The 27,319-nt window shown below is 43.1% G+C and overlaps 1 protein-coding gene across 4 annotated transcripts in view; it reads left to right on the top strand.

Moving 5' to 3' along the window:
• Positions 1–27,319, top strand: part of GRIA1 (glutamate ionotropic receptor AMPA type subunit 1) — a gene marked incomplete at both ends in the record, with an annotated part of 118,380 nt that overhangs the window by 54,851 nt on the left and 36,210 nt on the right. For 2 of the 4 annotated variants that reach the window (XM_080627507.1, XM_080627506.1), the window contains 6 exons: positions 1,518–1,757; positions 3,277–3,461; positions 8,360–8,413; positions 20,073–20,234; positions 21,334–21,501; positions 25,077–25,181. In XM_080627507.1, coding sequence (XP_080483633.1) covers positions 1,518–1,757; positions 3,277–3,461; positions 8,360–8,413; positions 20,073–20,234; positions 21,334–21,501; positions 25,077–25,181 — 914 coding nt within the window. The remainder of the gene's footprint in view (positions 1–1,517; positions 1,758–3,276; positions 3,462–8,359; positions 8,414–20,072; positions 20,235–21,333; positions 21,502–25,076; positions 25,182–27,319) is intronic. The other 2 variants (XM_080627508.1, XM_080627509.1) reach the window with 2 other exon arrangements.

The raw sequence follows: 27,319 nt of genomic DNA on the forward strand, positions 1-27,319 counted from the left end.
GTTTTGGTGGTGAGATGGGAGCAGGGACTCACTTTATAACTAGGAAACAGGGTTTCTTGCTCTTCCTTCTGAATATTTGATGCTGGCAGTAGAGAAGTTAGGAACAAGGTAATCTTATCCAGGATGGCTGTAAGCCAGTTGGGGATGACTTCTGGTCCCTGTTGGAGGGACAGAGCTTGGATGGAGCCCAGCTAAGGATGCAGTAAGCTCATGTTCAGGAGCCTGTCTCAAGTCACACATGAAGAAGGTTCGGTATCAGTGGCTACCATCAAGAACCAGGTCAAGGGATTCCCAAGCAGTGCAGAGAGTTTGCAAGAGGACCCTAAAATGTCACATCCAACTTCTCACCCTGCACTGTTGGTGGAGGGGGGGAGCTGGCAAGTGATGTGTGAAGTGTTGAGTCAGTATGAATGTCACAGCCAAAGGTTTTCAGAGTCAGAGTGACAACAGAAGGAGAAACTAGTGCCAGGAGTTCTGACAGAGGGAAAACACTGTCACTGTCACTCTCTGGCTCGGAGATTTATTGATGGTAACTTGGGATGTGCCATGAACAGAGGTGATATTAAACGAATCTGACTGTTGCAGGGGCTAAGTTTTATGACCCAAAGTGTGAACTGTCTCTGCCTCACCGAGATCCTGAGGCATTTTTCCAGCAGCTCTCATGATCTCATTAAGTGCTCTCCCAAGAAGGGCTCCAACCCAATAGAGCCTTCCCCACCCCGCACAGAGCCAGCTGCTGAGATCAGACGCAAATACCAGCCAGAGGACCCAATGAGCACTCCTTATGGAGACCTCCAGGCCATCATCACCTCTTCACTGCCTTCACCACCATGGCTTTGTGAACTAAACTCTCATGTCAGCGGCTCTGACCTCAGTGTCAGCAGCTCATGTCCTGGGACAGACTTCTCCATAGCTGTGTTCTGACTGTACTCAACTTAGGTGAACCTTTGTCGAGATGCCTTCTCAGCATTATCGCAGCTTCTGGGGACAAACTCATGGTTTCCTCCTTGTTTCCTGGAGTCCTTGGCTGCAAAGGACTGTGCTGTCATACAAATGCTTTCCTTCTGCTCCTTGAATGCATCTGGGACTACAATAACAAGCTGTAGCTGTAGCCTTTCTCCCTCATAGTAACACAGCTCCACAGGCCAGGCAGCTACCACCCCAAGCAGGCAGGACTTGGAGAGCCAGTGTGCTTTTCTGCTGAGGGGTTCCCTTGTTCAGATAACACATTTTATCCCAGGAGCAGCAAAATCTTCAGCAGAGCCCTGGGGATTCTGAATTCACTGTTCCATGTCACTTCTGCTTATCAAAGGTGAAGCAGGTCTGTGGAGATGAAGGGTAGAGCACCCCATGGCCACAAGCTCTGTTCTTCACAGGTTGCATTGACCAACCCACAGACCTCAAGGAGAATTACCTAGTACAGAAAGCTTATCTCAGGGAAAAGGCTCATTTTGGTGACTTCCCTGAGAAACCTCCTTGTCCTTCTGCCCTCACATCCTTTCTCTCTCTTCCTCCAGTCTGCTCGCAGTTCTCCAAGGGCGTCTATGCCATCTTTGGATTTTATGAGAGGAGGACAGTCAACATGCTCACGTCTTTCTGCGGGGCTCTCCACGTCTGCTTCATAACACCAAGCTTCCCTGTTGAAACGTCCAACCAGTTTGTTCTCCAGCTTCGCCCAGAGCTCCAGGATGCCCTGATCAATGTCATCGAGCACTACAGCTGGCAGAAGTTTGTGTACATTTATGATGCTGACCGGGGTAAGTCACAAGTACATGGGTTATTAGGCAATCAAAGATAGTGGTCTAGGTGGAGTCTTTGCCTCAAGAAGCCATTTTACTGTGGGTTGCTGGAGGCTGAGATGGTGGCTAAAGGAAGGGCCACCCTATGTCTTCTCTATCTTCTATTCCATTTCTAAATATCCATTACTGCTGAAGGTGGGCATTGACCTAGATGAAGCATTAGCCTGACCCGGTATGTCTGTGTTCATAGGGTCAGGTCTGAACCCCATCAACACGGGAGAGAGATTTAATGTTTAAGCAGTTTGAGTTTCAAATGGGGAAATGGTTTATGTTGAGTGGGTCCCATATTGAATAGGTCAGTCAAACTGAAGGTCACCAAGTTCCATGTTTATGAATGTGAAACAACAGCTGCTCAGGTCTCACCTGAGCCCACATCTGGTTGTGATACATGTGTGTGTTTCTGGGAGGTAGTTTGGCAAGCCAGTTTGGATGGGGGCTTGGAGCACCCTAGTCCAGTGAAAGATGTCCCTGCCCATGGCTGGGGGTTGGAACTGGAGAAGCTTTAAGGGCCCTTCCAACCCAAACTATTCTGTGCTTCTATGAAAACTCCATGTTCCCTGTTAGTATGTGTTAGTTCTCTATGTAAAATAACAAAAGCTTTTGCTGGGTTCTTGGAAGATATTTTCTAACTTTCTAAACCATGAACAAGGCCAGTGATCTTATTGTTCTGTGATTCAGTTTCCCCAGCTCTTAGGTACCTTTACAGCACCAGGCTTGGAGGCTGAGAGCAAAATGGACTTGGGAGGACAGTGCAGAAATAAGGGTGATTCACAGCACTGTCCTGGGAGTTATCATTAGCCCTGCAAGGATGATGACCTTAGGAGATAAGGAGAAGGTATAAAAACATCCCGCCCGTTTTTCTCTTGTCATGAGGCACACTGAATATCCCAAAAGGACTGCACTAGGCAGCGTTGTCTAGCAGGACTCCAGAGCAGTCCCAATTACGTGTCTCTCCTCTGGAAGGCTGTTTATGTAATTTAGGCAAGATCTTTTTAAAAGTGATTAAGTTTTCTGATGAGATACTGCTGAGAGAGAGAGACACTGAATGTGATTGTGTGTTGTGACTGCTGAGGGTGTCCCTAACTCTAGGAGCATGCAGCCTAAACAGATCAAAGATGAGAAGGGAAATGTGGCTGAAAGAAATCAAGTGATTTGGGTAGTGACAGACAAGAAAGATGAGGATTAGAGCCCTTATCTGAATCCTACAGCAGGGCCTGATCAACAAGACTGATCTACTGATTAAAAAGGAAAACCAGGCCTGGAATCATCCTGTTTTCTGTGCTAGGACACAAAAAGTGGGAGTCATCAATTCTTGCCCAGTTGTGTTTGGGGAAAATGCTAGACTATTAACTGCTGTCTGTACTTGTGATGCTGTATCCAGCATAGCTTGAGGCACCTACGCAGGCTGTCAGAAGGATAGAAAGATGCCATTGCACAACTAAAACCTGTTTCTCTTCCCCCTTTCTTCCCATCTTAGGGTTGTCAGTCCTACAGAAAGTGCTGGATACTGCAGCTGAGAAGAACTGGCAGGTGACAGCCGTCAACATCCTGACAACAACAGAAGAGGGCTACCGCATGCTCTTCCAGGAGCTGGAGAAGAAGAAGGAAAGGCTGGTGGTGGTGGACTGTGAATCTGAGCGGCTGAACATCATCCTTAGCAAGGTTTGTTGGGTGGGTTGTCTGGGAGGGGTCTTGCATGCAGGATGGGAAGGGTTGTTTCTCATGGAATAGCTCTCTTCCCCATTCTTGTCTGATCCATGTCTCTTGGCAGCTGTCATTGGATGTGGTGTGTGTGCACTGCAGCAGGCTGCTGAGCTTGCAGATATTTCTCTGTTGTGTTATTGTGGAAACTGTAAAGTCATATAAGTACTGGGAGCTCTAATGTATTCATGCTGAGTGAGCTCTGCTGCTCCATATTCTCCACTTGTTTAACTCCTCTGATGAGCCCCTTACATCCTCTTAAGTCCCCAGTGAGTTTGCTTTGTGCTAATTCTTCCAAGCAGTGTGCACAAGACATTGCACTTCCTTATTCTGCTGAGATTTTCTCCAGTTTTCCCACTTCTTGTGAGCTAGGGTGGAGGTGTCCTCCAGCCTCCACGTGCAGCACTGAATTATCATAAATAGTGCCTACAGGATAGAAATGGTTTTATGGTACATCTGTAGTGGCCTCAGGAGCACTGCCTCCAGATCAGGCTAGAGCTCACCATCCTCTCAAGGCATTCAGGCTGTAGTAGGATTGAATGTTTCCAGCTGCTCTCATGCCTTGCAGCAAGAAGACATGTTAATTCGCAGCCATCTCCTGGTTGTTTTGGCAGCTCATGGCCACAAGGCAGATGGCATATGCAATACAGGACTCAGTTCTGTGCCCTGCATTACTCATCCTCGATCTAGACAGGTGACCCTGTAGTGCAGACCCAAATTTTCTCCATCCTTTTTCCACCATGCCTCCCTTAAAGCTTGCCCTAAGTCCCGAACATGGAAATCTGTAGACAGGAGACGAGTGCAAGCCCAGGGACAGATCTTCGTCTACACTTGTGTCCCCTCTTCAACTCCAGCCGCAACACCTTTACCTCTCGCACCTACAGCCAAGGCCTTCCCACCACTTGGACTCCCATCCTACGTGGCTTAGAAAGGGCCCCACAGCTAGTGTGCTGTGATTCCCACTATCATGCTTCTCATAATCAGCTCCCTCTTACCTCGTGCTTCACTCGTTGCCTTGTCTAAGCTACCTGTCATTTTCTGTCTCACACTTCAGCTGCTCACTCTTTGGGGCAAGGACTGACATTTCACCAGCTGCACGGCTCAGTGATGAACACAATCCATCCTTGATGGGTGTCTCTGGGTGCTATTCTATTATATATAATAACATAGCAAGTAGGAGTTTTTAACCTCAAAGGTCATGCTCATGGAGGAGAGACCAGATTATTCTGGAGGATGAAGTCTTCTCTCTGATCATGGAGCAGCTGCAGTTGAGCAACATTTTTGACAGGATGACAGGACCCAGGCAGTGAATTTGCCTTTTCTGCAGGCTTCCCTTCACTACAGGGTATATCAAATTTGTAGAGTTAATGGAGTTGGGTTTTTTAAGCCTGGTTTGTCTAACAGAAAGGTATGTTCTGTAGTCAAACATTATCTAATTTTCCTAATATGGACAGGAAAGTAAGTCTTTCTTTCAAACTTCTTCACATAACTGGAGCAAGAGGTTGAGGTCCATTCCAACCCAAATTATCTATGATTCTAAGAGTTAAGATTAGATATAAGCTATTTGCAAGAACACTAAAAATCCAGATCTTGTGATTCTTTGTTCTGCAATGCTGTAAAAAACACCCATTCCAAGGGAAAAAAGGAACAATGTTGTGTTTTCCTAATAAAAGAGCAATTCCAACAGTCATCTGTGCCTAACTGGTAGCACTTGTGTTAGGAATAGGTCTGTGAATCACTTTTTCAGACCTGTGTAGTCCATTTTCATCCTCATTTGCTTTCTTGTTCTGAGTCCGCAGGGATTTCTGAAAGCAGAGGTAGTTATCCCACTGCTAACAGGGGATGCCAGGTCTGTCACAACATGCAGATGACCGGAGGGAGTCAAAGGCAGTGCTGGGCTTGTTATCACAAGAAATTCAGCCGGGACTCACACTGGGGATGACGGCCAGTCTCAGCTCACCGCACTAGCAACCTCTGTGTGGATGTCACTGCTCTGTTGGCTCTGTCTCTTTGAGTGTCTGAATTGTTCAAAGAGCTGCCTCAGCCTCTCAGGGACATTTTAATGCATTTATCTTCCTCCCTGACAAGCTTGTCTCTGTCTTTTTGGTGGCTGTGGATTTGTGCTCCCCAGTGAACAGAAGAGCTGGGGATGGCTGTTTAGCATCATTGCCTACACGTACACACTGGTGCTTGCACACACTTTTACTTTCTTCTCTCCACTCTGTACACATAACACAAACAACCACCACTGACTCCAGCAAGGCAGTTCTCATGTTCTGGAGACAGTAGCTGTAAAGGAGCCAGCGCTCAATATGTTAATGATACATGGGAAAATGACCTGATTTCTTTCTCAGAGATTTCTCTGTGTCATGTCTCAGCGGCATGAATTATCTTTGCTGAGGTAACTGTCATTTATGAGCCAGGCCTTGGTTCATGGCAGGATATCCGCAGGGCTGCACTGTGTAGCTTAATGGGATAAGTATGTGGTGGGTTGTATTCCATCAAAGCCCTGTATTGTTTCTTCCTTGTCTCTCATTAAAATGAATAACTGGAATTTCTCCTTTGCCAGTGTTTCACTCTGAGAGGATTTCTCTCTAATAGATGTCAAACTGCCCCATTAAGAAGTGGGTAATGAAACCTAGGTGGCCCAAGTGAGCTATCAGCATGCAGCCTAGCACAGCCTCTCACCACGTTCAGGCTAAGTGATAAATGCTATTATAACCTCAGCTTGCTACCACTGTCCTGACACATTAGGACTGAGCAAGCATTTTAAAATAAATTAAGATCACAAATAACTGTGTAAAACACAGGAAGCAAGCCTCATAATTCAGGTGGATCGGCTGCAAGATTAACAGCTCAGGGAAAGCTAGACTGCAGCCCTCTGTGCTTCATGGACTCTGACACCTAATAAAATAACAAAGGGAGAGTTTGGACAGAAAGAGTCAGTGTCAATATTGTTGACACTGGAGAAATGGTGAATTTGATTGTAAATCTTAGACACCCCATTGCCCTGGAGATGCTCCTTCCTCTCACAGAGTCTGGGACTTTCTGCAAAGGACAGTCTTAGGTAGTAAATGGAAGGGGACAAGTTGGGTCTGGTTTTGCTATTCAGATCTGTCAATGGAAGATCCTCAGAAAACTACCCTTAATAAGAGTATATATCTTTATAGCATTATGTATGCAGAGATTTTTCGCTGAGGGTCCCAGCCTGCTCAGCAGAAGCCATACTAAAGGATCCTGTGTGGAGAAGCACTGGGCAGCAAAGCTGGTGGAGCTAACATTGGTTGAGTAAAGAACTGCTACTACATGAAGCTTTCATTGAAGTTAATTGCTGCCTCTACGTTAATGCCGGGAACCAGATGAGTTTTAATGTGCATACAAGAGCACTTCACCAGAGAAAAGCTAAGGCAGATGAACCACTCACACAGAGCAAGTGTCAGCTCATTTATAATCAATTTGGAAATCCTTAAATGGCTGCTCACGATAATCTGGGAGTGCTGTCCCATGGAGGCAGGATTGGTCTGCACATGCCCTTGTCTGACATTTCTCAAACACCCTGGTATCAGAGAGAAGTCCTGGATAGACAGATCTCTGGTCAAACACAACACAGAAGTCTTACTATTATCATTCTGGCTGTGAGGATCTTTCTGACCTCGCTACTGCCTGGCAACACAGGCAGTAATTCAGAATCAATTCATACAACAATGGAAATAGGTAGTGTTGCCAGCAAAGAAACCTTGTGGAAACAACACAATTCCCCCAGAAACTGGCAATTCTTGTTTTTACAGGTTCTTTTACAAGTTCATGTTGATATAGGCTAGGTTGGTTTTTACTGACATCTTTCTATATGTGGATTGGCTCAAATGCAGGTGGTGGTTGGCTCTAATAACCTGGTAAGAATTGAACAGTGCTGCTGGAAATCAATGCAGAGGAATTTCAGTGGAAACATGGAGTCAGCAAGAATAATGTGATTTTTAGCTGTATTTTTTCAGTATTTTTTTAAATCAAGGGAGAAAAAAGACAATTGGGGACCATCTCATCGATGACTGTCTCCATAATCACAGACAAGCCGGCTACAGGTGGTGCCTTTCTACCTAGACAAGTGAAACCTTTCCAGCTAAGATCGAAACTTTCAAATGTTACAGATCTGTAAGCAATTGTGTTGATAAAAGAGAATAAAAACCTAACTCTGCAGGCATCAGGGAGAAAGGAGTAAGTGGCAAAGAGCATATATTGGGACACCATGAATATGAAGATATAAATAATATCAATGAACATGCAAAGGGAATCCTCTGTGACTTGCCTAAGCAGCTTTGTTCTGGAGATGTGGTTTAAAGCAGTCCCAATGCATTAAAGGAGAAAGATTGTCCAATAGTCTAAACCTCCTGACATCTCGCTCAGGTAGATGTCTGCAGCAGTGACTCTAGCCCGGACGATGTGCTCTCTAGTCTTGCTTGATGTTTCAGCTCCATTCACAGAATAAATGGATCGCAGCTCCCCACTTTGTTCCTTTACTGTCTTGCATATAAATCTTGTTTAACCTTTAAAATAAAATAGGCACCACTGTTTCCCCCCGCCGCCCTGAGTCCATAGGAGTCAGGTTTGTTTAGGTAGTTTATTTTTCCCTGCATGTGGGATCCACTTGGTGATATTGTCCTGTCTAATTTCAGACTTGATGTTTAAATATCGTGTATGAAAGCCTTGTACTTTTCTAACAAGACCGTATACTTTTCTTTGCTATGTCTTCCTGTCCACAACTGAGCAGTCTCATCGGGGAAAAAAGGAAGGAGGAAGGGAAGAAGAATGCTCTTCTTCCTTAGGTTGTTCTTTGTTAAATATCTTTGGTTTTCATCTTGCAGATTATCCAGCTTGAAAAGAATGGGAATGGGTACCACTACATTCTGGCAAATTTGGTGAGTTACTCTCGGTGTTTTGGTTTTTTACTATCTCATAGCGTGTAAAGAACTGTGTTTATAGTTACTGAGCCGACATCTTTTTTCTCATCCATCTTTTGGTTAAAAAAAAATCCCTAGAGTCCTTTGAGATGTTCTTGTGGTGTTTTCTCTGCAATATTATCTGCAAGGTATCTCTAAGATTCCTGGGGGTTTGTAATGAGTTGACCCTGACTAGACACCAGGGCCTTACCAGTTCCATCCTCAACTGGGCAAGGGAGGGAAAATATAACAAAAGGCTCGTGGGTTGAGATAAGGACAGGGAGACATCACTCACTAGTTACTGTCATGGGCAAAACAGTCTCTGCTTGGGGAAATCGGCTTAATTTATTACCAATCAAATCAGAGGAGGATAAGGAGAAATAAAACCAAATGTTAAAAACACCTGACAGTGATGGGGTAACAGGGAATGGGGGTTGGGGTCAGTTCCTCACATGCTGTCTCTGCCACTCCTTCCTCTTCAAGTGAGGACTCCTCACACTCTTCCTCTCTGCCAGCATGGATCCCTCCTACGGGAGACAGTCCTCCATGGACTTCTCCAACATGAAGTCCTGGCATTGCCCTCCTAGCTTGTTTCAGTGATGCCAGCAAGAAGCTGTTAACTATTAGTAATAACTTGCTTTCTCTAACTAGTTTTCAGTACTTATCCCCTGTGTTTCACAGCCATCCTCAGAGCACCCCTAAGGGCAGACTTGTTAATGATGATGCATTAAGATTCCTCTGACCTTCCAGTAAAAATAAAATACTTATTTTCCAGCTTGGTGCTAAACCAAATCTGACTGTTATGGCTCCAAGGAATGAACTCAATGTAAAGATTTCTTTAAGGAAAGGACTGTCCCAGGGAGAGAAATGAGAGCAGGGAGGCTCTGCCTGAGGACAGAGCAGTACTGGGCAGTAGCAGGGCATCTTTCTGGAACAATATGCTGCTCTTTCCTGGGAGGGTGGAGAATTTTTCTGCCTATGGAAGTTAGGGAAGAGGTAAGAGAGAGAGGAATATCCTTAATCCATATGGAAGTTGGAGATTTTCCACAGCAGAACAGAATGTGTTTCCTGGATGTGTCCATCCATCCTGGGGGATGCGCAGTGGATGATGGGCTGGTGTCAGCAGCAGGGTGAGCCATGCATGCAGGATCCAGAGCTATTCTTCCTTCCCACAGCTGCATCTTCAAGGCAGCACTGAGTAAACTTTAAACTACCAATTAGTTAAGCAGTTGCTGCCGTTCTCCTTCTCTCAATCCCAAGATAACTCTGTAATTTACAGACAAAAATGGCCACATAATTACCCCGCAATGCCCTGATACTGACCCGGCACTTCTGCGCTGGGTGCCTACCATGTAATTACAAAGTTAAAAATATTACGTTGTGCAGGGGGAGACGTGGAAATTGTAGAGCAGCCAATAACTTCAGCTGCTAATTTTTAAAAAATGATAATTGGCTGTAACCCAGGCCCCGGGCCTCAGATCTTTATGAAAAGTCCCTTCATTAAAGTTAAGCAGGGAAGCTATTTGGAGTAGCTGGAGTGTGTGTATCTGTGCTTCCATGTCTACCCATATGGAAGGCTAGATGAGAGTCATATCACCTCTTCTTTCTGTATGGTTTCAGAAAGATTAATGCACTAAAGGCATGAGGAGGTCTAAGCCTTAGGTGCAGGAGTTTTGAAGGACATTTCCCTCTGTCTTATGATACCACAATCTTCTGCTTTCAGCCTGAAGAAGTACCCTTTTCCTATCTTTAATTTGTTTTCTTAGCCTTTGCACAAGTGCTGAGAGGACAGAGCTGGCTGGAAGAGGCTATATACTCAGCCAACATGGCTTATAAATAATTAACTCAGACCCAAAGGCTTTTCATTTCCCTAGACCCTCTGCAGGGAGATTATACTCCCCAGCTGCAGTTCTGTGGACACCAGGTCTGGAGAGACAACAGACTGCAGAGATATGTTAATGAAAAAGAAAAAAGAGTAGGGGGTAACCAGACAGCATTGGAAAACTAGGATTGCACACTTCAAGGTCAAGAAGGCTCTTTCAGGGCAGAACAAGCTTTGTCATTCTGTGTGCACATGGGCAGGTTCAGACACCAGAAACCAGATCAGTTTCTGTGATGTGCTGCACCCACATGAAAGCGACTCACTGCCCTGTTCAGCAAGAAGAATAGCAAAGAGACCATGAAGATCCTGGGTTCCTGAGAACATATGGAAGTGAGGAAGTGTGGCAAGCCTCCCTATATAGGGACATCCAGGGATGTTATAAGGGATTGGCAGAATGTGGGAAGTCGGCGTCTGGCAGGGTTAAACCTTAGCGTGGATGCTCTGATCCAATAGATCACAGTAGGTTTTACCCTCTTCTAAGGACATCTCACTGCTGGATTAGAGCCTTCAGAGGGTGTAACATGCTGTAATTTATTCCGACTGACTCATACGCATAGTGGATAGACCTTAAACACCCTACATTTTCCCTTGTAGACAAGTCCTAAGATGACAGGGTGTGCATTGCCCACCCACACACACATACCCTCATGTGCACACCCGTATGCCTAAAAACCAGTCTGATTTTGTGGAAGTGGCTCATTCTGGAGCCAATAAATTAAGAACTAAAAACTGCAAGTGCCTGAACATTTCATTTCCAAATTATTTTAATCCAAGTTATTCTTTTGTGTCCTGTGCTGGCTGATGGAGTACTGATTTTAGGACTCTCATCCTATATGAAGATAAGGCTCCCAGCCCTGGCTGAGACATGCTCTGTTTTGCACAAGTCAAGTGAGTCCTCAGCGGGTTCATAGCCTCAAAGTTGCCCACACTAACTAGAGCAAGGGGATGAATTTTCAATACCTGCCTTTTGCAACACAGCCTTAATTTCTTAGTATCCTTCCCAATTATGGAAATGACACATTGGAGCCAAATGTTGGCAAACACTTATGGATCACCCACTGAAATTCTTATTTTTGGATATATGCTTATTTAGAGCTATATTCAACCAAAAACTAAGCAGTGGCACACTACTGATCAGTTATAAGAGCTCCAAACTGATGTTACATCAATGAGGCTGCAAGGCAATGCACAGGCTGAATCAGGCCTATAAAAATCATCCATGGAAGCATTTTGAACATGGAGGAATTCCCTCTCTGGTCACAGATAATTCATGAACAAAGGGGAACTGGCTTGCATTAATCACTGCTTGTTCGCCCAGCGGTTGCTGTTGGGTGAGCAGTAGTAAGGCACCAAGCAGAATTTGACAAGTAGCAGCAAATGAAAGCTGGTATTTCTTAGCAGGAACAGCTTTCTTTTTCAGTGAAATTGCTGTTGCCAAGGTGAGACAATAATATTTCTGTGTTCACAAACAAAATGAAACCGTTCTGCACCTTAGGCCATGGGCAGACATTCTTCTCTGAATCTGTTATGCCTGTTAAGGACACAACCCGCTTTGTTTGCTCAACCCTTCTTGTCCCATGAAGGTCTGTCTGCAACATCACTGCAGGGGAAGGATGCTTGTGAGCATCCTTGCCCCTCCTTGAGGCAAACTTGGCTCTGTCTGTGGCTTTTGCAAACTCATAAAAACCTGATCCTCGACCAGCAATCACAAGAGTTACCTCAGTTCTCTTTTACCAGTTGCCAGCCTGGATACTTGTGAAGTGTACCGGCACTAGGGGGTTGCAATCACATCTCCCACCCTCTGTCTCTTTCTTTCTGGAACTCAAAGAGGTTTGGCAACTTTAAGAAGTGTTTGGTCTTGTGAGTCTTATTTTTCTGAGCTTTGTTCTCAGCCTTTGAGAGCATCTAGCAACCACAAAGAAAAAATACAGTCAATACCATCAGAGGACCAAGCTTAGAGACCTCTGGGATTCCTTTCTTTTGATGTTACATGCTTTTTTCCCCATAACCTCAGCTTCATGTATCTGTTTGTTCTATGGCAGGGATGTAGATTGGCTACTGGCAATAGTGGAAAGCATCAGTTCTCTTGGGCAGAGAAAAATCTTTGTCTTAAAATAAGTGACATTGGTATGACCTGTCTTTAAAAGAAAAGTATGAAAGACAGCTGCCACATACAATGTTTTAGCCTTTTTTCCTTCCTAGTGCCTTAGTCCAGATTGTTCTTTTAGCAAATGCTCTTGTTTGAAGTTGAATAGATAAATGCATGAGATTGCTGATGTGAGGGGTAGCAGGGAAAAGTAAAGATAAAAACACCGGTGATTAGCAGGGGTAAGCATATTTGCCCGTGCCATTTTACATCAGCATGTGTCAGTGCCGAGTTAGACCATGGAGGATGTCTCACTTTGAAAGCAGTTGTCACAGCTTTAGAGGTTACCAGCCCAGCAGCTTTGCCAGCAGAGTGGCTTGTGCAGGAGTCAGGAAATACATGCTGGTTTGATTCAGTTCACCTGTGATTTGAATGGGCCTCTATGATTTCCTCCTTGCCTCCTGCAAATGGAAGAGGGAGTTTGTGTTTGTGCACCACCAAGGCTGAGATGCAGTGACCTGAGCTGACACAGACAGCGAAGAAGGAGCACCCTCCCAAACTGGCTGTCAAAAAGGATGTTCATATCCCTGGGGAGCAAAGTTCTCCCAGCACAGGCAGAGAGTAGCTCCCCTAAAGCAATGCAGGACATGTACATCCTGCTGTGGCTGTGTGGGGACAGTCTGCTCTGCCCATGCTGGGTATGAGCTTAGTGCAAGAAACAGCATAAATGTGATGTATTGCGCTGGCCGTGGGTCAATGGCTCTGCTGCTTGTCCCAATCTCCTGATTCAGCTTGCCTGGAGCTAAAATGTTGCTGTTCTCAGTCTCCCATCATCTTGAAAGCTGCCATGTGTATTTTAATCACCCTCAGCTCTTAACACTGTCTCCTGCCCCCTGAAGTATTGCTGACTAAAGGTACAAACAAGGTCAGCAATGATCAGGTTTGCATCACTAGCTGATTGGAAACTGTTCTGTGGGAGTTTCGAAAGGATGTGTACAGCATTGGCTTCTCATCATGGTAAGAACTCAAGACGCCTCATCTTGCAAAACCAGTATTCTTATGTTGGAAATATATGCCTTAAGTTATTTTTAGGTTTCTAAAATTACACCAGTTAGACCTTTCCTCTTTCTGAGAGCTTGGTGCAAGTAGGCTCATGAGAAAACTTGGTTTTCCAGGCAGAAGAAGACAATATAATGTATCAGTGAAATTTCTGAGGTTTGAATTTCACTTCCAAACAGCTTTTCTGATTCAAAAATTATCAAGCACAAGAAACCCTTATAACAATATCTCATCTGAATAACTGGTAGTAGAAGACACAGCAGTGCCCTGAATTAATTTCTGCTTGAATTAGAGTGTCTCATGTAAAAGAAAATCGTCTGGTTTTAATACAAAAATTTCCCACGTGGGGGAATATGAACTGCAACCTTAGAAGGAGCTAATGAAGGCTCAAAAGCATGAGTGACTTACTGTGGCTTAAAAAAAAATCACTGAACATCAGGTGAACAACTGACAGATTTTATTACAGCCGTTGGAAGGAAAATTGTGTTTGCTTAAATCTCAGCAAGAGGGTGTTAAAATAACAGGTTTCCTCAGCCTTTTGCAGTCTCCTAATCCATTACCCCAGCTCAACTGGCAAAGGGTGATGTGTAAATCTGTAGGATCTTCCTCATGGTGACTTCATCGGTGCTTTTTTCTAGTCAAAACTTGCCTTGTTTCAGCTTCCTCCATCTGATTTATGCTTCTGTTTGCTAGACCAAATATTCCATTACTAAAGTTTTGGTCCTTGCGAACTGTGATCAGGTTATCCCTTAATCATGTCTTTTATTGAAGTCCTGGCATCTGTCACTACACAGCACATTTCTCAAACCTTTAAATCAATTTCTGCTCTGAAAGTTATCTAAAGCACAAACATCCAACAGGAGCATCTGTCCCTGTGCCAGGACTGAGCTTTTCAGCAAGATGTGTATGATCATTTATAACCAGAATGTGCTACAGCAGTAGGATAGGGCTGATGCAAATAATATCACAAAGAAAATCTGTACAGCTGTACCAAAAAAAGAGTTACTGGTTGTTTCCTGCCTCATGTCCTTGAAGCCTGGATTCTCACCTCATTTTATTTGCTTTGCATCGATAGACCATGACAAAATAGACTCATCAGTCTGCAGGCTTGGGACCCTGTCTGATAGTTCCCCCTCCTCCCATCTTTCTTTTCCCTTTCTTCTTCATTTACTTTTATGTTACAGTGAGGACTCACATGTTTTGCTGCCACAATGAGATCTGACACATTAATAATTGTGCAGAAGAGAAGAAGGCTTCTCCTGTTGGAAGGCGTGCTGGAATGAGACTTGAGCAGATGGGCTCTTTTTTGACGTACCCTCGTTATTAATACAAAGTGATGGGAGTGAGGAATGACACTTCACTAGGGAAGTCAACCTTGAAGATAATTTGGTATATTAGGGATGCTCCGTCTGGAAACACTCAACTTCTTGCTCCTGAAGAAGGCCACTGGCATACCTTGGAATGACAGGAGCCACTTTGCATTCACTCAGCTGATCTACAGCCATTCAGAAGCAATTGTTTGCTTTGCCATGTTTCTTACAATCATAAAGTCTGCTAGGAGCAGCAGTCTGGCATTGCAAGCCATACATGGATGCAGCTAAAGAGAGCTGGCCTAGTTTCCCAGTGCTGCCACAGGTTTCTGTGGCACCCACCCAAGCTCAGGGTGAATTGCTTACATGCTTTTTGCTTAAAAAGGAATATTTCAGTGTGTGACTTGCAAACAAAGAGAGAAAAAAAGAAAAAACATAGGCTCTGGTCTCTTCATCCCAGACAGAAAGGGACTGAAAAAACCTGACGTTCATTCCTGGGGTGAGGGGACTGTTTTAGGTTCAACCAACAAGCCTTCTGTAGGCAATTCAAGAGAAAGAGGCATTTTCCATCTTCTCACTCAGTGATGAGCTTTACCAGTATCAGGGGGAGATCCAGAAACTTCAGAAGGCTCAGAGAGGAGAGAAAATAGCAGTGTTTCTCAGCAATGTGGCAGTCTTCAAGGAGCCTCATGTCCTTTCTCTCAGGGAAAGCCAAAACTTGGAGCAAAGGCATGGAGAATTTAAGCTGTGCTGCAGGGAGGTTTATGAGACAATGAGCTGCAGCCTGCCCAGAGCTCAGCCCTTCCTGCCTGTTACTGCAGCTTCAAAGGCACAATTATACTGCAGGGAAAGCGCCAGCAATTAACACCTATTTACTGAAATATTTAGAGAATTTGGAGGTGTGGGGCAGCGGCTGCCTTGCCTGTCAATGTCTGGGTACAGAGGTGAAGCTGCTGTTGTCTCTGGCATTGCTGTGGGCTGGCATGATGTCCCAGAAGGAGCAATGACATCAGTGTGTGGAGAGGAGGCAGACGTTTAGGACAGTAAGGCAGTGAAATATGAGGGTGAAAGGAAAGGTGCAGGGACGTGGTGCTAGCAGATTTGAGGAGGGTCATGCACGAAGGAACGAGGCTTTCTCCACACTGTCTGACCCACATCTGCACTCCCCACTCCATGTCCTGGCTCCTCATGGTTTCTAGGGTATAAATAATGAAACTGGTTCATTTCTGGGGGAGTTTCTTTTCAAGGCAGATCCTTCTTGGACCAGTTAATCAAGATGGATTCATGAGGCCCATTCTAAGTCATCAGTCTTCCTGCATTATGCATTTCCTTTGATGACTGAGCCCACAAGCAGTAGAGAGGAATATAAATGTGTGACTTGCTGACACCTCTCCCAGCAGCCAAGGTGGCAAATGGGACAGTAAAACAAACCTTTGGCTGAAAACTGTTTTCGGTTTAAGAACAGCATAAAGAGCAGATGCAGCAGGGAAAGCACAAGAAGGAAAAAACCCTTCCCAGTACTGCTCTGTTTTCTATCTGAAGGCATAGAGGTCTGTAACAGCTACCCATATTATTTACCAGCAGCAGAACTTCTACATGTAATTGCTTTGTGAGGTTCATTAACACAGAGAAAAAAGTCCCTGGTATGGGCTAAAGAGCAAGTTCCCTCCTTTGAACTGAGCCTGGCTGTTCCTGGAATTGTATGTTGCAGATGCTGTGAATCAGAGCAGGGGTAGGAGGGAGGCTGTCTCAGCACGGATGGGTCCAGATTTCTGTGGTTTATTGTCAGCCTTCTAATTTGATGGCATTCAGAGAAAGCCAGGCATTTTCCAGGCACACACAAGACAGGAGGCTGTGTTCTCTGTTTTGCTGAAATGATTTTGCGAAGTGAATTTAAATGGAAGGGACAGCTAATCCTGCACATGGCGTGGGCTGACTGATGTGATGTCCCTTCCAGCCTGGTTCCGATGGTACCCAAAGAGACCTGTGCCTGCAGAAGCGTTGTCTCTGCTGGAGTACTGATGTACAGTGATGATCTGGGGCTATGTAGAGCTCCAAATTGCCTCTGGGTTCAGCACTTGGGCTGGAGCATGTGGTCCTTATTTGCTCCTTTCCGCCCTAGGGTACTGGCGGTGCTGTGTAGGGAGGTGAAGCTGGATACCTGTATGTCCAACAGATAGATCCCAGATGGATGAGGTCTAAAGAGCCTGAAGAAAGTCACATACCACCAAATTCCAGGGGCTCAGCTCATTTCCCTGAACATCCCACAGTGCTCCAGACGTGGCTGCAAAGCCACCTTTTGCCACCATTTACTGGCAATTTCTTGAAATGCTTTCAAAATCAATTGACCACTCTGTGGGACCACAGAGATCCCATGGAGTACATCGTTCCAGCACTGCTCACTTCTTGCTGTGTTTGATTGGATGGCGAAGGAAAGAATTTCCATGCCATTGCTTTCCCAAAGCGGTTGATACTTAACATGCTGCTGCCAAAGCACGTCTGCTGCCCCTCAGGAGTGGGTTGCAGTCTTTCCTTAATCAATTTTTAAGAATTTATTTTCTGTTTTCCAAATAAGACCAACTGAAAACTAAAGAAAAGATTCCTTTTATTTTTTGTTTGTTTGCAATATGTGGCTGTAGTTAGTACATGGTGACAGATGACTGATGACTTTTTATTTGCAAATATTGCAATTCTCCTGTTCTCTTGTTTCCTACAAGCACTGACTGATATTCCAGAAAGACAGATAAACATATTTAATTCCTGATGCCACTTTGTCAATAGAAGCATTTTTAAGAGAGTTTGTGTCACATCTGATATTTGCTTGTTTATGTGTTAACCAGCAAGAATTCACCTCCTGTAGGAGTTATTTTCTACAATATCTGACTCCCGCTATTCCCAATTCATTGGCTGTCATGTCACCCAGACCTGCTCTGAGCAGATTTCAGTGGTGCAGTTATTAAAGGTCCTTTGTAATTAGAATCGTTCCTATACTGACCTTTTACTGGGGCATGTGGAGAAAGGATAACAGGTGGTAGCAGTGGATAGCAGCCAAAATGCAAAGCTGTATTCAAGATTAATTATGTCCTCGATGGTCCCAACTGCCTTAAAAAATTGGAAAACCTTCAGAGGTCTCCACACTTTTTAAAGAACCTGAATTATGTCAAAAATAAGTGGGGAAAAAGTACAATCTCTGGGAAGAAATATTTTGTCTATTCATATCATTTTAAAGCTTTATGTAAGATGAATCACAAAGAATATCGTTGAATACTCGCTTCAGTTTCAGAGTGGTTTGGTTCAGGGAAAAAGTGAAAAACAGTGTTTTCAACCACTACTCTCTCATCACTGATGTTGTCGTCTTTTTTAGACTTTTCCTATTTAAATCTGCTTATTGAGGGGGCTAAATACACCAGACATCTTACTCATAGTCTGTTGCGAACTTGGGCTTTTCTTCATGCCTTTGCAGGCCTTCCAAGGAGGAGCTGGTGGCACAAACTTCAAGTTGCTGCGTGATAGTTTCTTTTGACAGATCTTTTTCCCCTGAGTACCTCCCAGGAGCAAAATGTCAATGTAATTTGGTCCTGGCCATGAATAACCAGTTGGCAACCTGTGAGGTCCCTCTTACTGAACCTTAGGAGCTCTGTGTGTCAAAAAACACTTGGCCTGAAATGCATTAAGATGTCAGGGACAATTATGCTGCTGCATTTCCTATTCATTAATCACAGCTCTGGCTTTCTGAAACCCCTACGCTAGCAATTACAGACAAGATTGCTGTGGGTTTAACCAGCATTCTGAGGAACGCATACACACAAAATACCACTTTTTTATTCACCTAAATCACTGCACTTTGAAGAAAAACAAATCATCTGTTTCAAGCACCTTTACACCTATATCCAATCCTCAGCCTTATAAGTGGATGCCAAATTGCTTACAAAAAGCTGGAAGAAAATGTAAAAGTCTTTAAAGACATTTTTGAGTCACTTAAGACTCCCTTGGTCTGACACTGATGTGAGAGGCCAATTTAGTCTTTTCCTTATAATCTGTTCCCTAAACAGGTTTCCATCTAACAGCTTGATCCTGGTTTTGGAAGTTAATAAGCTAATTAGCTCCCTCAGTATATGTGCAGAGGGCACCATTTTAGGAACCTTACTGGTGTCTCCTGAGAATAATGTGACTTGGCTTTTTTTATCTCACACCATCATCATATGTCTGAGAAGATTGAGGCTGAGAAAGTGCCTGCAGAGAACATGCAGTAGCAGGGCAGAGGAAAGGCAGGGTTCAAACAAGCTCTTTTGGTGCTTAGGTGATTGCATTGTGCACAGCCCTCTCATTCATTTTCCTTCATGCATTTTGGTTGCTGATGGTACTGGTGAGAATAATTGACTTCATCTCTTGTGCTTGTATTCCAAAAGAAGAAGCACCATACCTAAGCCTGTCCCATACACAGCAGCCCTAGCAGGAGGGCTGAGTCTCTTTTCAAGCATCTACTTTGTGCAAGAAGGCACAGCAAACAATTTTGCATAGCAACAACACTGAAGAGATAGGATCAAAGCTGGGAGACCAAAAAATGACCTTGCAGTCATTTCTGATTATTTCTGATTATTTTTTTTGCCTCTGACTCAACAGGAGTGACTAATCCTACAATGCCACCCTAATACACATGTGTATTTGCGCACTTGGGTTTATCACATGCAGTGGGCAGTAAGTAGAGGAGAACAATAAATGAACAAAATGTATTTCATCAGTAATGTGCAGTCCAAAGAAGCAGGCTTTTTCTTCCAAATTAGCAAATCCTATAAACTGACCTGTCTAATAGCATCCTTTGACAAGCTGACCAACCAGCCACTCCTTGTTCTGCTGAAAGTTCATTCAGGATTTTATTTTCCCTACAAACTGTGACTTGAGAAAAAGTAGCTTATCCACTGGTGACTGAGTGCATAAAAGTCAGATCTGAGGAATGATTCTTTCTAATATATTTTGAGAATTTGATTAGCTTCATCCAAGCATTATACAGGATATATTTTTTTCTGTTATCCCGCTAGCTTTCTTGCAAATGAGATGTTTTTAAAATGACCATTTGTGTTCCTGGGTGGAAACTGCAGGATGCATCCAGCTCAGAGCTTGTGAGAAAGTCAAGTTCACCCCATGGCCGAGGCAGCGGTGACTCTTCAAATGGGACTTCACCTCTCAGAGGGAAGAGACTTTCCTAAACTGACTGCCATATTCATAAATAGGCAGGATTCCCTTTACCCACCTATAGAGGTGTTCCTCTAATGAGCTTCTCCTGTTTCTTTCCTGTACTAGGGATTCATGGATATAGACCTGACCAAATTCAAGGAGAGCGGAGCCAATGTGACTGGCTTCCAGCTGGTGAATTACACGGACACTGTTCCCGCCAGGATCATGCAGCAGTGGAGGAGTAATGATGCCAGGGAGCATCCTCGTGTGGACTGGAAGAGGCCAAAGGCAAGTGGTAAAAAAAAATCCATTTAATTTAGGGCCCATCTGGCTTAGTTCAGTCTTGCTTTGCTCTTTAATCTTGCTTTGAAACCCTGTCACTTAATGTAATTATGGACATCGTCTGGTCCATGTGCCTCAATATTGTCTTAATTATACTAGGCAGTAGTTGCTGCCTGCTAAGAAATACACAAGTTAGTGTTTCACTCAGTCTCCCAGTATTTGCCCTCTGCAAAGTTAAGGATTAAACATCTCATAAGGTTTGGTATATAAAAAAATACATAAACAAGAAAAAACCTCATTAATTCCTTAACCTTTGAGTTGTTTACTAGATATCCAGTGATAATAAAGTCTTTGCAGGTGTTCTTTCTCAGCATTTCAAATCAGCGTGTACAACTGAGGGGAAATATATTTTAATTCCTAACACAGAAGCCCCTGAAGCTGTTGAGGGGTGGGTGGAGGTTGGGATTTTTTCTGTCTGACGTTTGAAAACAAATACAATTTTGACAAACACTCATCAATAGAAATGTCAACTTTGGAAGTATTAGTTTAAGAAAGTTGCAAGCAAATACATCAGTAGGTGATCCCAAGAAAAGGAATTAAATGTAATGGTCACTGTTCCTGCAAAGAGTTTTACACTGGTTTTTGTGCAAGTTTCTGCTTGAATAAACTCATCTTTTGCAGAATTTTTGCAAGTAGAGTTTTCTGGTCTCCATCTGTGACCACAAAAGGTCACTTGTTGCTTGATTTTGGGTATCTCACATTTACACTGTATAACGTATTCCTTAAAAGTTCAGGTCAGTGATCCTAATTAAACACAGAGACATGGGTAACAGCTTTTAAGGCTGAGTCCTCTTCAGCGAGAGCAATCTGAATCCACATCAGGAGCTTCTCCTTCACTCTCCCATCTTCTGAGAGAGAAGGCACTAACTTGCATAAATCAACAGGGCACTAATGATAACAGGGAGCAACAGGCTGTTGAACTTCATAGATGGAAAGATGAAAATAGAGCAAATCATCTGGAAAGCTACTGTGAAGCAAAACAGTATAGCATGCCCAAGGTCAGCTCAACCTAATGGGCAACATACAACTCCTCTTCTCTTTCTAGTATACGTCAGCTCTAACGTACGACGGGGTCCGGGTGATGGCTGAGGCATTTCAGAACCTGCGGAGGCAGCGGATCGACATCTCCCGTCGAGGCAATGCTGGGGACTGTCTTGCCAACCCAGCCGTGCCCTGGGGACAAGGCATCGACATCCAGAGAGCACTGCAGCAGGTTTGAAACCCAAAGTGTGCACTGCAAGGATGGCTGAACACAGCCTGTGGGCGGGGGAAGAGGGGTGATGAGCAACAGAAATGTCCAAACAGATTGCTTGGGGTGAGGAACTGATCCTACCAGAATAGAGCCAGGTCTCCTAAAGAGTTCAGGGGTGCATCCTGCAAACCGCTTTTCCTTGTACCATGCAATGTGTCCTTGCCTTCTGTAATTTCTGTTGAAGTTCTGGGGTGGAAAAGCCAAAATATTATCCCATAAAATCATGAGTCCCTATTTTGATCTTCCTCTTCCCAAGGCAGATCATATTTTTGCAGATCCTTTGACTCTGTGAACTCAGCTTCCATTCCAGACTGCTAATGAAGCTTAAAACCATGTGAATTCTGCCTTATGTGTTGGCTGTCTTCAAAATGTTCTCAGAGCCCAGATTATAGCTTGTTTCATAGTGTGAGGATTCGTAGAAGTCCTAATAGCAGCCATTTAGATAGCTTAGTCCTTAAATCTGATAATCTTGCTTTTTCATCCTGCATAAAAATTTAGATTCTTGAATAAATAAAAATACTGCATGAAACTTACAGCAAGAGAGGAAAACAACACACATTTATCAAAGACTTAGGTAGAATATTTTAAAATTTCATTAAATTTCAAGACTGATATTAATCCCTAGCATTTTTTCTTTATTTTTTTCAGACAAAAATAGATGGATTCTTTGCAAATACTGATAGTTCAGTGTTATCCAAACAGTTTATTCTACCTTCTTTCCTTAACTATGAAGAAGGCAAGAAGAATAAAATTATTTTGGTTAATTTGCATCATATGTAAATCCCCTCAAGTATTTTGTTTTGATTTGGTTTTGGCTTACTGGTAAACAACAATTCTTTTAAAACCAAATCTTGCATCTGATTTGATTTTATTGCTTGGATTCAATTTTTTCCCAAGCCTGTCATTGACTTTCTGTATGACCTTGGGCAAATCACTGCCGTAGCTTCTCCAAACTTATAATAAATTCAGCCTCCATGATGCATTAGGGAGATCGGTTACCTAATAAACACAAAAGACTTGGAAGTCTTCTGATGAGCAATGGGTTCTCAAGCATTTTCCTTTATTGAATTTATGAGAATAGGATATCAAAATTAGACAGCTAGACAATACGGTTTTGTGTGTGTTGGAAAATCTCCTCTGAAGTTTACTCATCTCTTAAAACAATTTCAAAAGTCTTGAGTTTTCAATTGTTGTGACTTTGGGAAAAAAAAACCATGAAGAACCCTTTGCAAAAGTTGTTTCTTTACCATTGAAAAATTATAATTTTAATAAGGTTTGACCAATACAATTGCGATGGTCAAAATGCAAGTCTCCGAAACAAGAAATCTCCTAGGGAAATCTGAACTCTGAATTTAATAATTATCCAGCATTTAATATTGTAGCAAGAAAGAGGCAAGTGGAAATAGAAGAACTTTTGATTAGATTGAAGGTTTGAGTTATCCTTTCTGTAAAGACTCACAATTAGGGCAATTCTTACAGCTATTCACAGTGTGCTTTCTCTTCACCTCCCATTTACTAATGCCTAACATTTTATAAGCTTAACATTTTAAAAGCAAAAAGTTTGTCTACTTATTTCTACTCAAATACCTGCAGTATGCTCCAGAATTGCCTCTCTGGTGTCGAAAGGAACCATGTATGGCAGGAGCAAAGATGAAAAGCAATTTGAAACATTCTGCAATTTTCAAAAACAGATCTAACACATTTCAGCAAAATGTATGCTTTTATTGAAGAGAATTACTTTTTTTTTCCCCCCCAGAAAATGCTCGCAAAATGTTGTTTTAAACCAGTACTCTGAGGTTTTACTTGTACTTTGAAAAAATTATAACAATTTTTGACTGATATTTTTTTGTTAACATTATTTGGTTACCACATCTAGTAAGCAGGTAACTAACTGCTGACTAACCCTGTAAACTAGAAGGCAACAATAGCATCCTTCTGCTTCAGCTCCCCCAGCAAGGAACCACACACCTAAATGCTCCATGTCTCCAGTTGATTCTACTGGTGCTTAGCACTGTTGCAATCAGTCCTCACCGTATTTTGTAGTAATTCAGGGGATCTTTTAAAGGGTGGTAAATGATGGAAAGGTTGTGCTGCATCCTCCATCATGGATGGGAGAGATCCCTTTTGCTGTTTCAGTGGCACATAGATATCACAGGATTAAGAATTCATTCATTCATATGGAAGAAATTGGTTCTGTCCACCCTCCTTTTAGTGCATGTACAGCTACAAAGTACAAACACCCATGACCTGAGCTTCAGGGTTGGTCAGAATCTGAAAAGAAAACCCAAGGGGCCATGAAAAAAGCAGCTTGGAAGTGCTCTAAGACAGCAGTGCTTTTCCAGTGTATCTGTATTTTATGGGTATGTTGTGTCTTGTGAGAAGGGAAGAGAATGTTTCTCCAAATGTCACCAGGAATACCTCTTGACTTGAAGGAGCTGCAGAAAATACTGGCAGATGCTGATTTTCATGACAAACCTTTGCAATAATAGTTGGAAAACAAACACACTTTAAACAGATTAGCAACAGATTTCCTCTGTAATAATATATCCTCATTTCTTCACAGTGGGTCTTTATTCTGAGCATCTCAGAGCACTTAAAAAGGCTGCTAAGTACCTACTCCCATTTTGCGTGTGGGAAGACTTCAGCTGCAGAGACAATAGATTTGTCCAAAGCAAGTGGAAAGGCTGAGAACAAACCTTTAATTCCCAATTCAGTGGCATATGCACTTCTCTTGATGGTCTGTTACAGAGACCCAAATTTACACTCCTTTTCCCAAGTTCCTGATCCCCACACGCTGTATGTCACTCCAGCCGGAAGCCCTTCTCCACAACGTGCTGGGTACTTTTGCAATTCAAATGGCCACAGTGAGAGGAGAAATTCAGGATATGGGATGTGACATGAACAACGTTCCTCAGCTCGGCAGTGTTGTCGGCAGAGATTTATGATTTGAAGTTTCCTATACAAATTTAATTTACAATATGAAATTGTCAGGTTTTATTAAGCTGGTGGAGAAGTAATTACATTTGCTTGTTAACTGGTAGACTCCTCTCTATCGAAAGACAGCTGCTGGGAGCTGTGGCCACAGTTTCGTATTTCCTCCAAATACAGTTCCTGATTTGAACTGACAAATTCTTAACCAAATCCTGACTCCAGGTCAGATTTAGAAAATACAAAAAAAACCCTGCACAAAACCCAAGGAATTCAGAGCTGATTTAGCTCACTGTCACATCCCAAGCGGTGACGTGTTCACACATCTGAGCTAGCATCTGAGTGCAGTAATAGACCACTGAGTTTCAAGAGAAAGGGGTTTTAAAAGAAAAGGTAAGTTAAGAGAATGACTCTGCACAAGGCCAGGCATGCTGTAAAGAGCAAATCTAAGTGAAAGCCAGTGTCAGATGTCCTTTCTCTCCTGCACGGGTCTGAAATATGTGACTGCACCCTCCATCCTTCTTTCCCTCCTCTTTTATTGCTGCTGAATCACCACCATGTGAGATCCTGACCAATTTGCTCTCCTCATTGATATTTATGTCTTTAAGGTCCATTTTGAAGGATTGTCTGGCAACGTTCAGTTTAATGAGAAGGGACGGAGGACCAACTACACCCTCCATGTGATTGAGATGAAACACGATGGGATCAGAAAGGTAAAGTAGAGAGTGATCTGAGATCCTGTGTCAGGCATCAGCCTGGTGTTCGAGTTATGGTGTGATTAGGTCTCAGCAGATGTTTCTGTTCATGAGAGCTTGTATGTGGAGTCACAAGTGCATTCCCAGCTCCTTGCATAAACAAAGCCAAGCACTAGGGAAAATTCATGGAATATTGCTAAGGAAATGCAACATATGGAAGGGGTTAGGAAGAGCAACAAAGGCATCTCAGCTGTGGGGCAGGGATTTCCAGGATAGTAAAAGCTTGGCCAACTCAGCCTTGCTATTGGCAGGACATATTGTCTCAGACCCAGCTACACAACATCTGGTTTTTGCTCTCCTGCTTTTTCAAGGATGAGCCAAGGCAGAGACAGGTTGATGTGGTCTGCCTTAACAAATGTAGGTGACCCCTTTATGTTGACCTAATTCTGCTCTCCTTGAAGTGACAAAAGCTTTACCATTAACCACATCCTGATGGCTACACAGACATCTGAGCTGTTCTGGAGTCTTGATCTCTTTCTGTATTTCTGTATCTTGGGCACTTTGAAAAATCCAGCCTTGTTCAGTAATACTGAGCTCTTGAAATGCTAATCCTTTGGAAAATCTGACTCCATGTGGTTATGTCCCACTTCAGATACTGCCTATTTGGAGAACAAAGGATAACTCCGTTATTCTGGTGACAAAGGAGAACTAGTAAATATTTTGGAATGGGGCATTCACTGGAATCCCTCCATATCTCCTTAATCCCCTGAAAAATGAAATACATGTTTGAAACTAAGAAAAGTAACTAATAGTGAAAGTTCCACATTTACAGCCCCTACCCCAATTCATACTTACACCTGAGAGAAAGTTGTAAGATCAGAGTGAGAAAGATCAGAAGAGGTAAGTAAAGGTGAGAAAGATCAAAACCCACCACAATCAAGCAAAAAACAGCACATTTCTCAGTAAGAAAGAAGCATCATTTTGAGGATATACAAAGTAGTCTTCCTCTGCGTGGTATTGATAAGAGCAAAAAATGGTGTGTTATGTCCAGTTTGGAGCTCTGAACATAAAGAAGGTGGCAATCTAGAGAGGCCCTAGAGGAAAAGAAACAGAACTGTTAAATATCTTGATTTTGCTATTTATTTACTGACAAAAATGATATATTTTGGAAGACATGTACATCACTGCCATGATGCATATTGTATTTTTGAGATCCACCAGGTTAGCAGTGCAAAACAAACATATATGTCTCCATTTATGTTGCACAGAGGCAGAGCTTTGGAAGTTCTTTCCTCACTCTCTTTTTGTCTGTGCAATGAAAAGAGATCAGAAGCATGTGTAGATTTTTTTCTCCTGAGCTGTTATGATCTCTAACCCATCATCAGCAGTCTCCTGGTCATGCCCTGTGTTAATACCCTTTCCCATTTACTCTGATAAGAAATTCCTTTCACATAAGCAGAGCTCAGGCAACTTCATCCTTACACGAGGTGATGGAAAACCTCTTATAAAATCAAGTCCTCAAAGTGGATAACCTCAGCAATGATCTTCCTGCTGATACTCAGTGGCACTCTGCTTTACCAGTAAGCAGTGATAGATCAGCCCAAATCCCTGATTAGTAATAAGCACAACTTAACATGAGAATTCTATTACTAAATTGTTCAGTTTATTCATAACATTAAACTTTTTTGCATTGGCCAGGGTTGTTTTTTACTTCCTCACTTGATTTTTTGTCTTGTTGTCTCAAGATGTGCTGAGTCAGTCCTATGTTCATATGGGCTTTCAGATGCAGGACAGCATCTTAGCATCATGTAGCATCTGAACATGCAGCAGGTATGCTCACCATTAAAAAAATACTCTTAAGTTACACAGGGCAAGTGTGAACTCTTGGCATAGGGATGCAGCAGGGAATGGCAATAACTCCCCAGTGCCATGTGCTTAATGTTTTTACGTGCATGCAAGAATTGTGCATATCATGCACCTTATTTTCAGACTGGAGGCATAGTGGGATGGGAAAGTTCCTGGTCCTCCTAAAAATATACATCAAGAATCAGGAGAGGAGATCTCTTGTTTGGTATGAACATACAGAGGGAGTTGATGCTGCTTGGATAACCCTGTTACCATATCCTGGCTCATATTAAAGAGAGATACCAATAAGA

The sequence above is a fragment of the Psittacula echo genome (genome assembly GCF_963264785.1).
Source record: "Psittacula echo genome assembly, chromosome: 11".
NCBI classification, from domain to species: Eukaryota; Metazoa; Chordata; class Aves; order Psittaciformes; family Psittacidae; genus Psittacula; species Psittacula echo.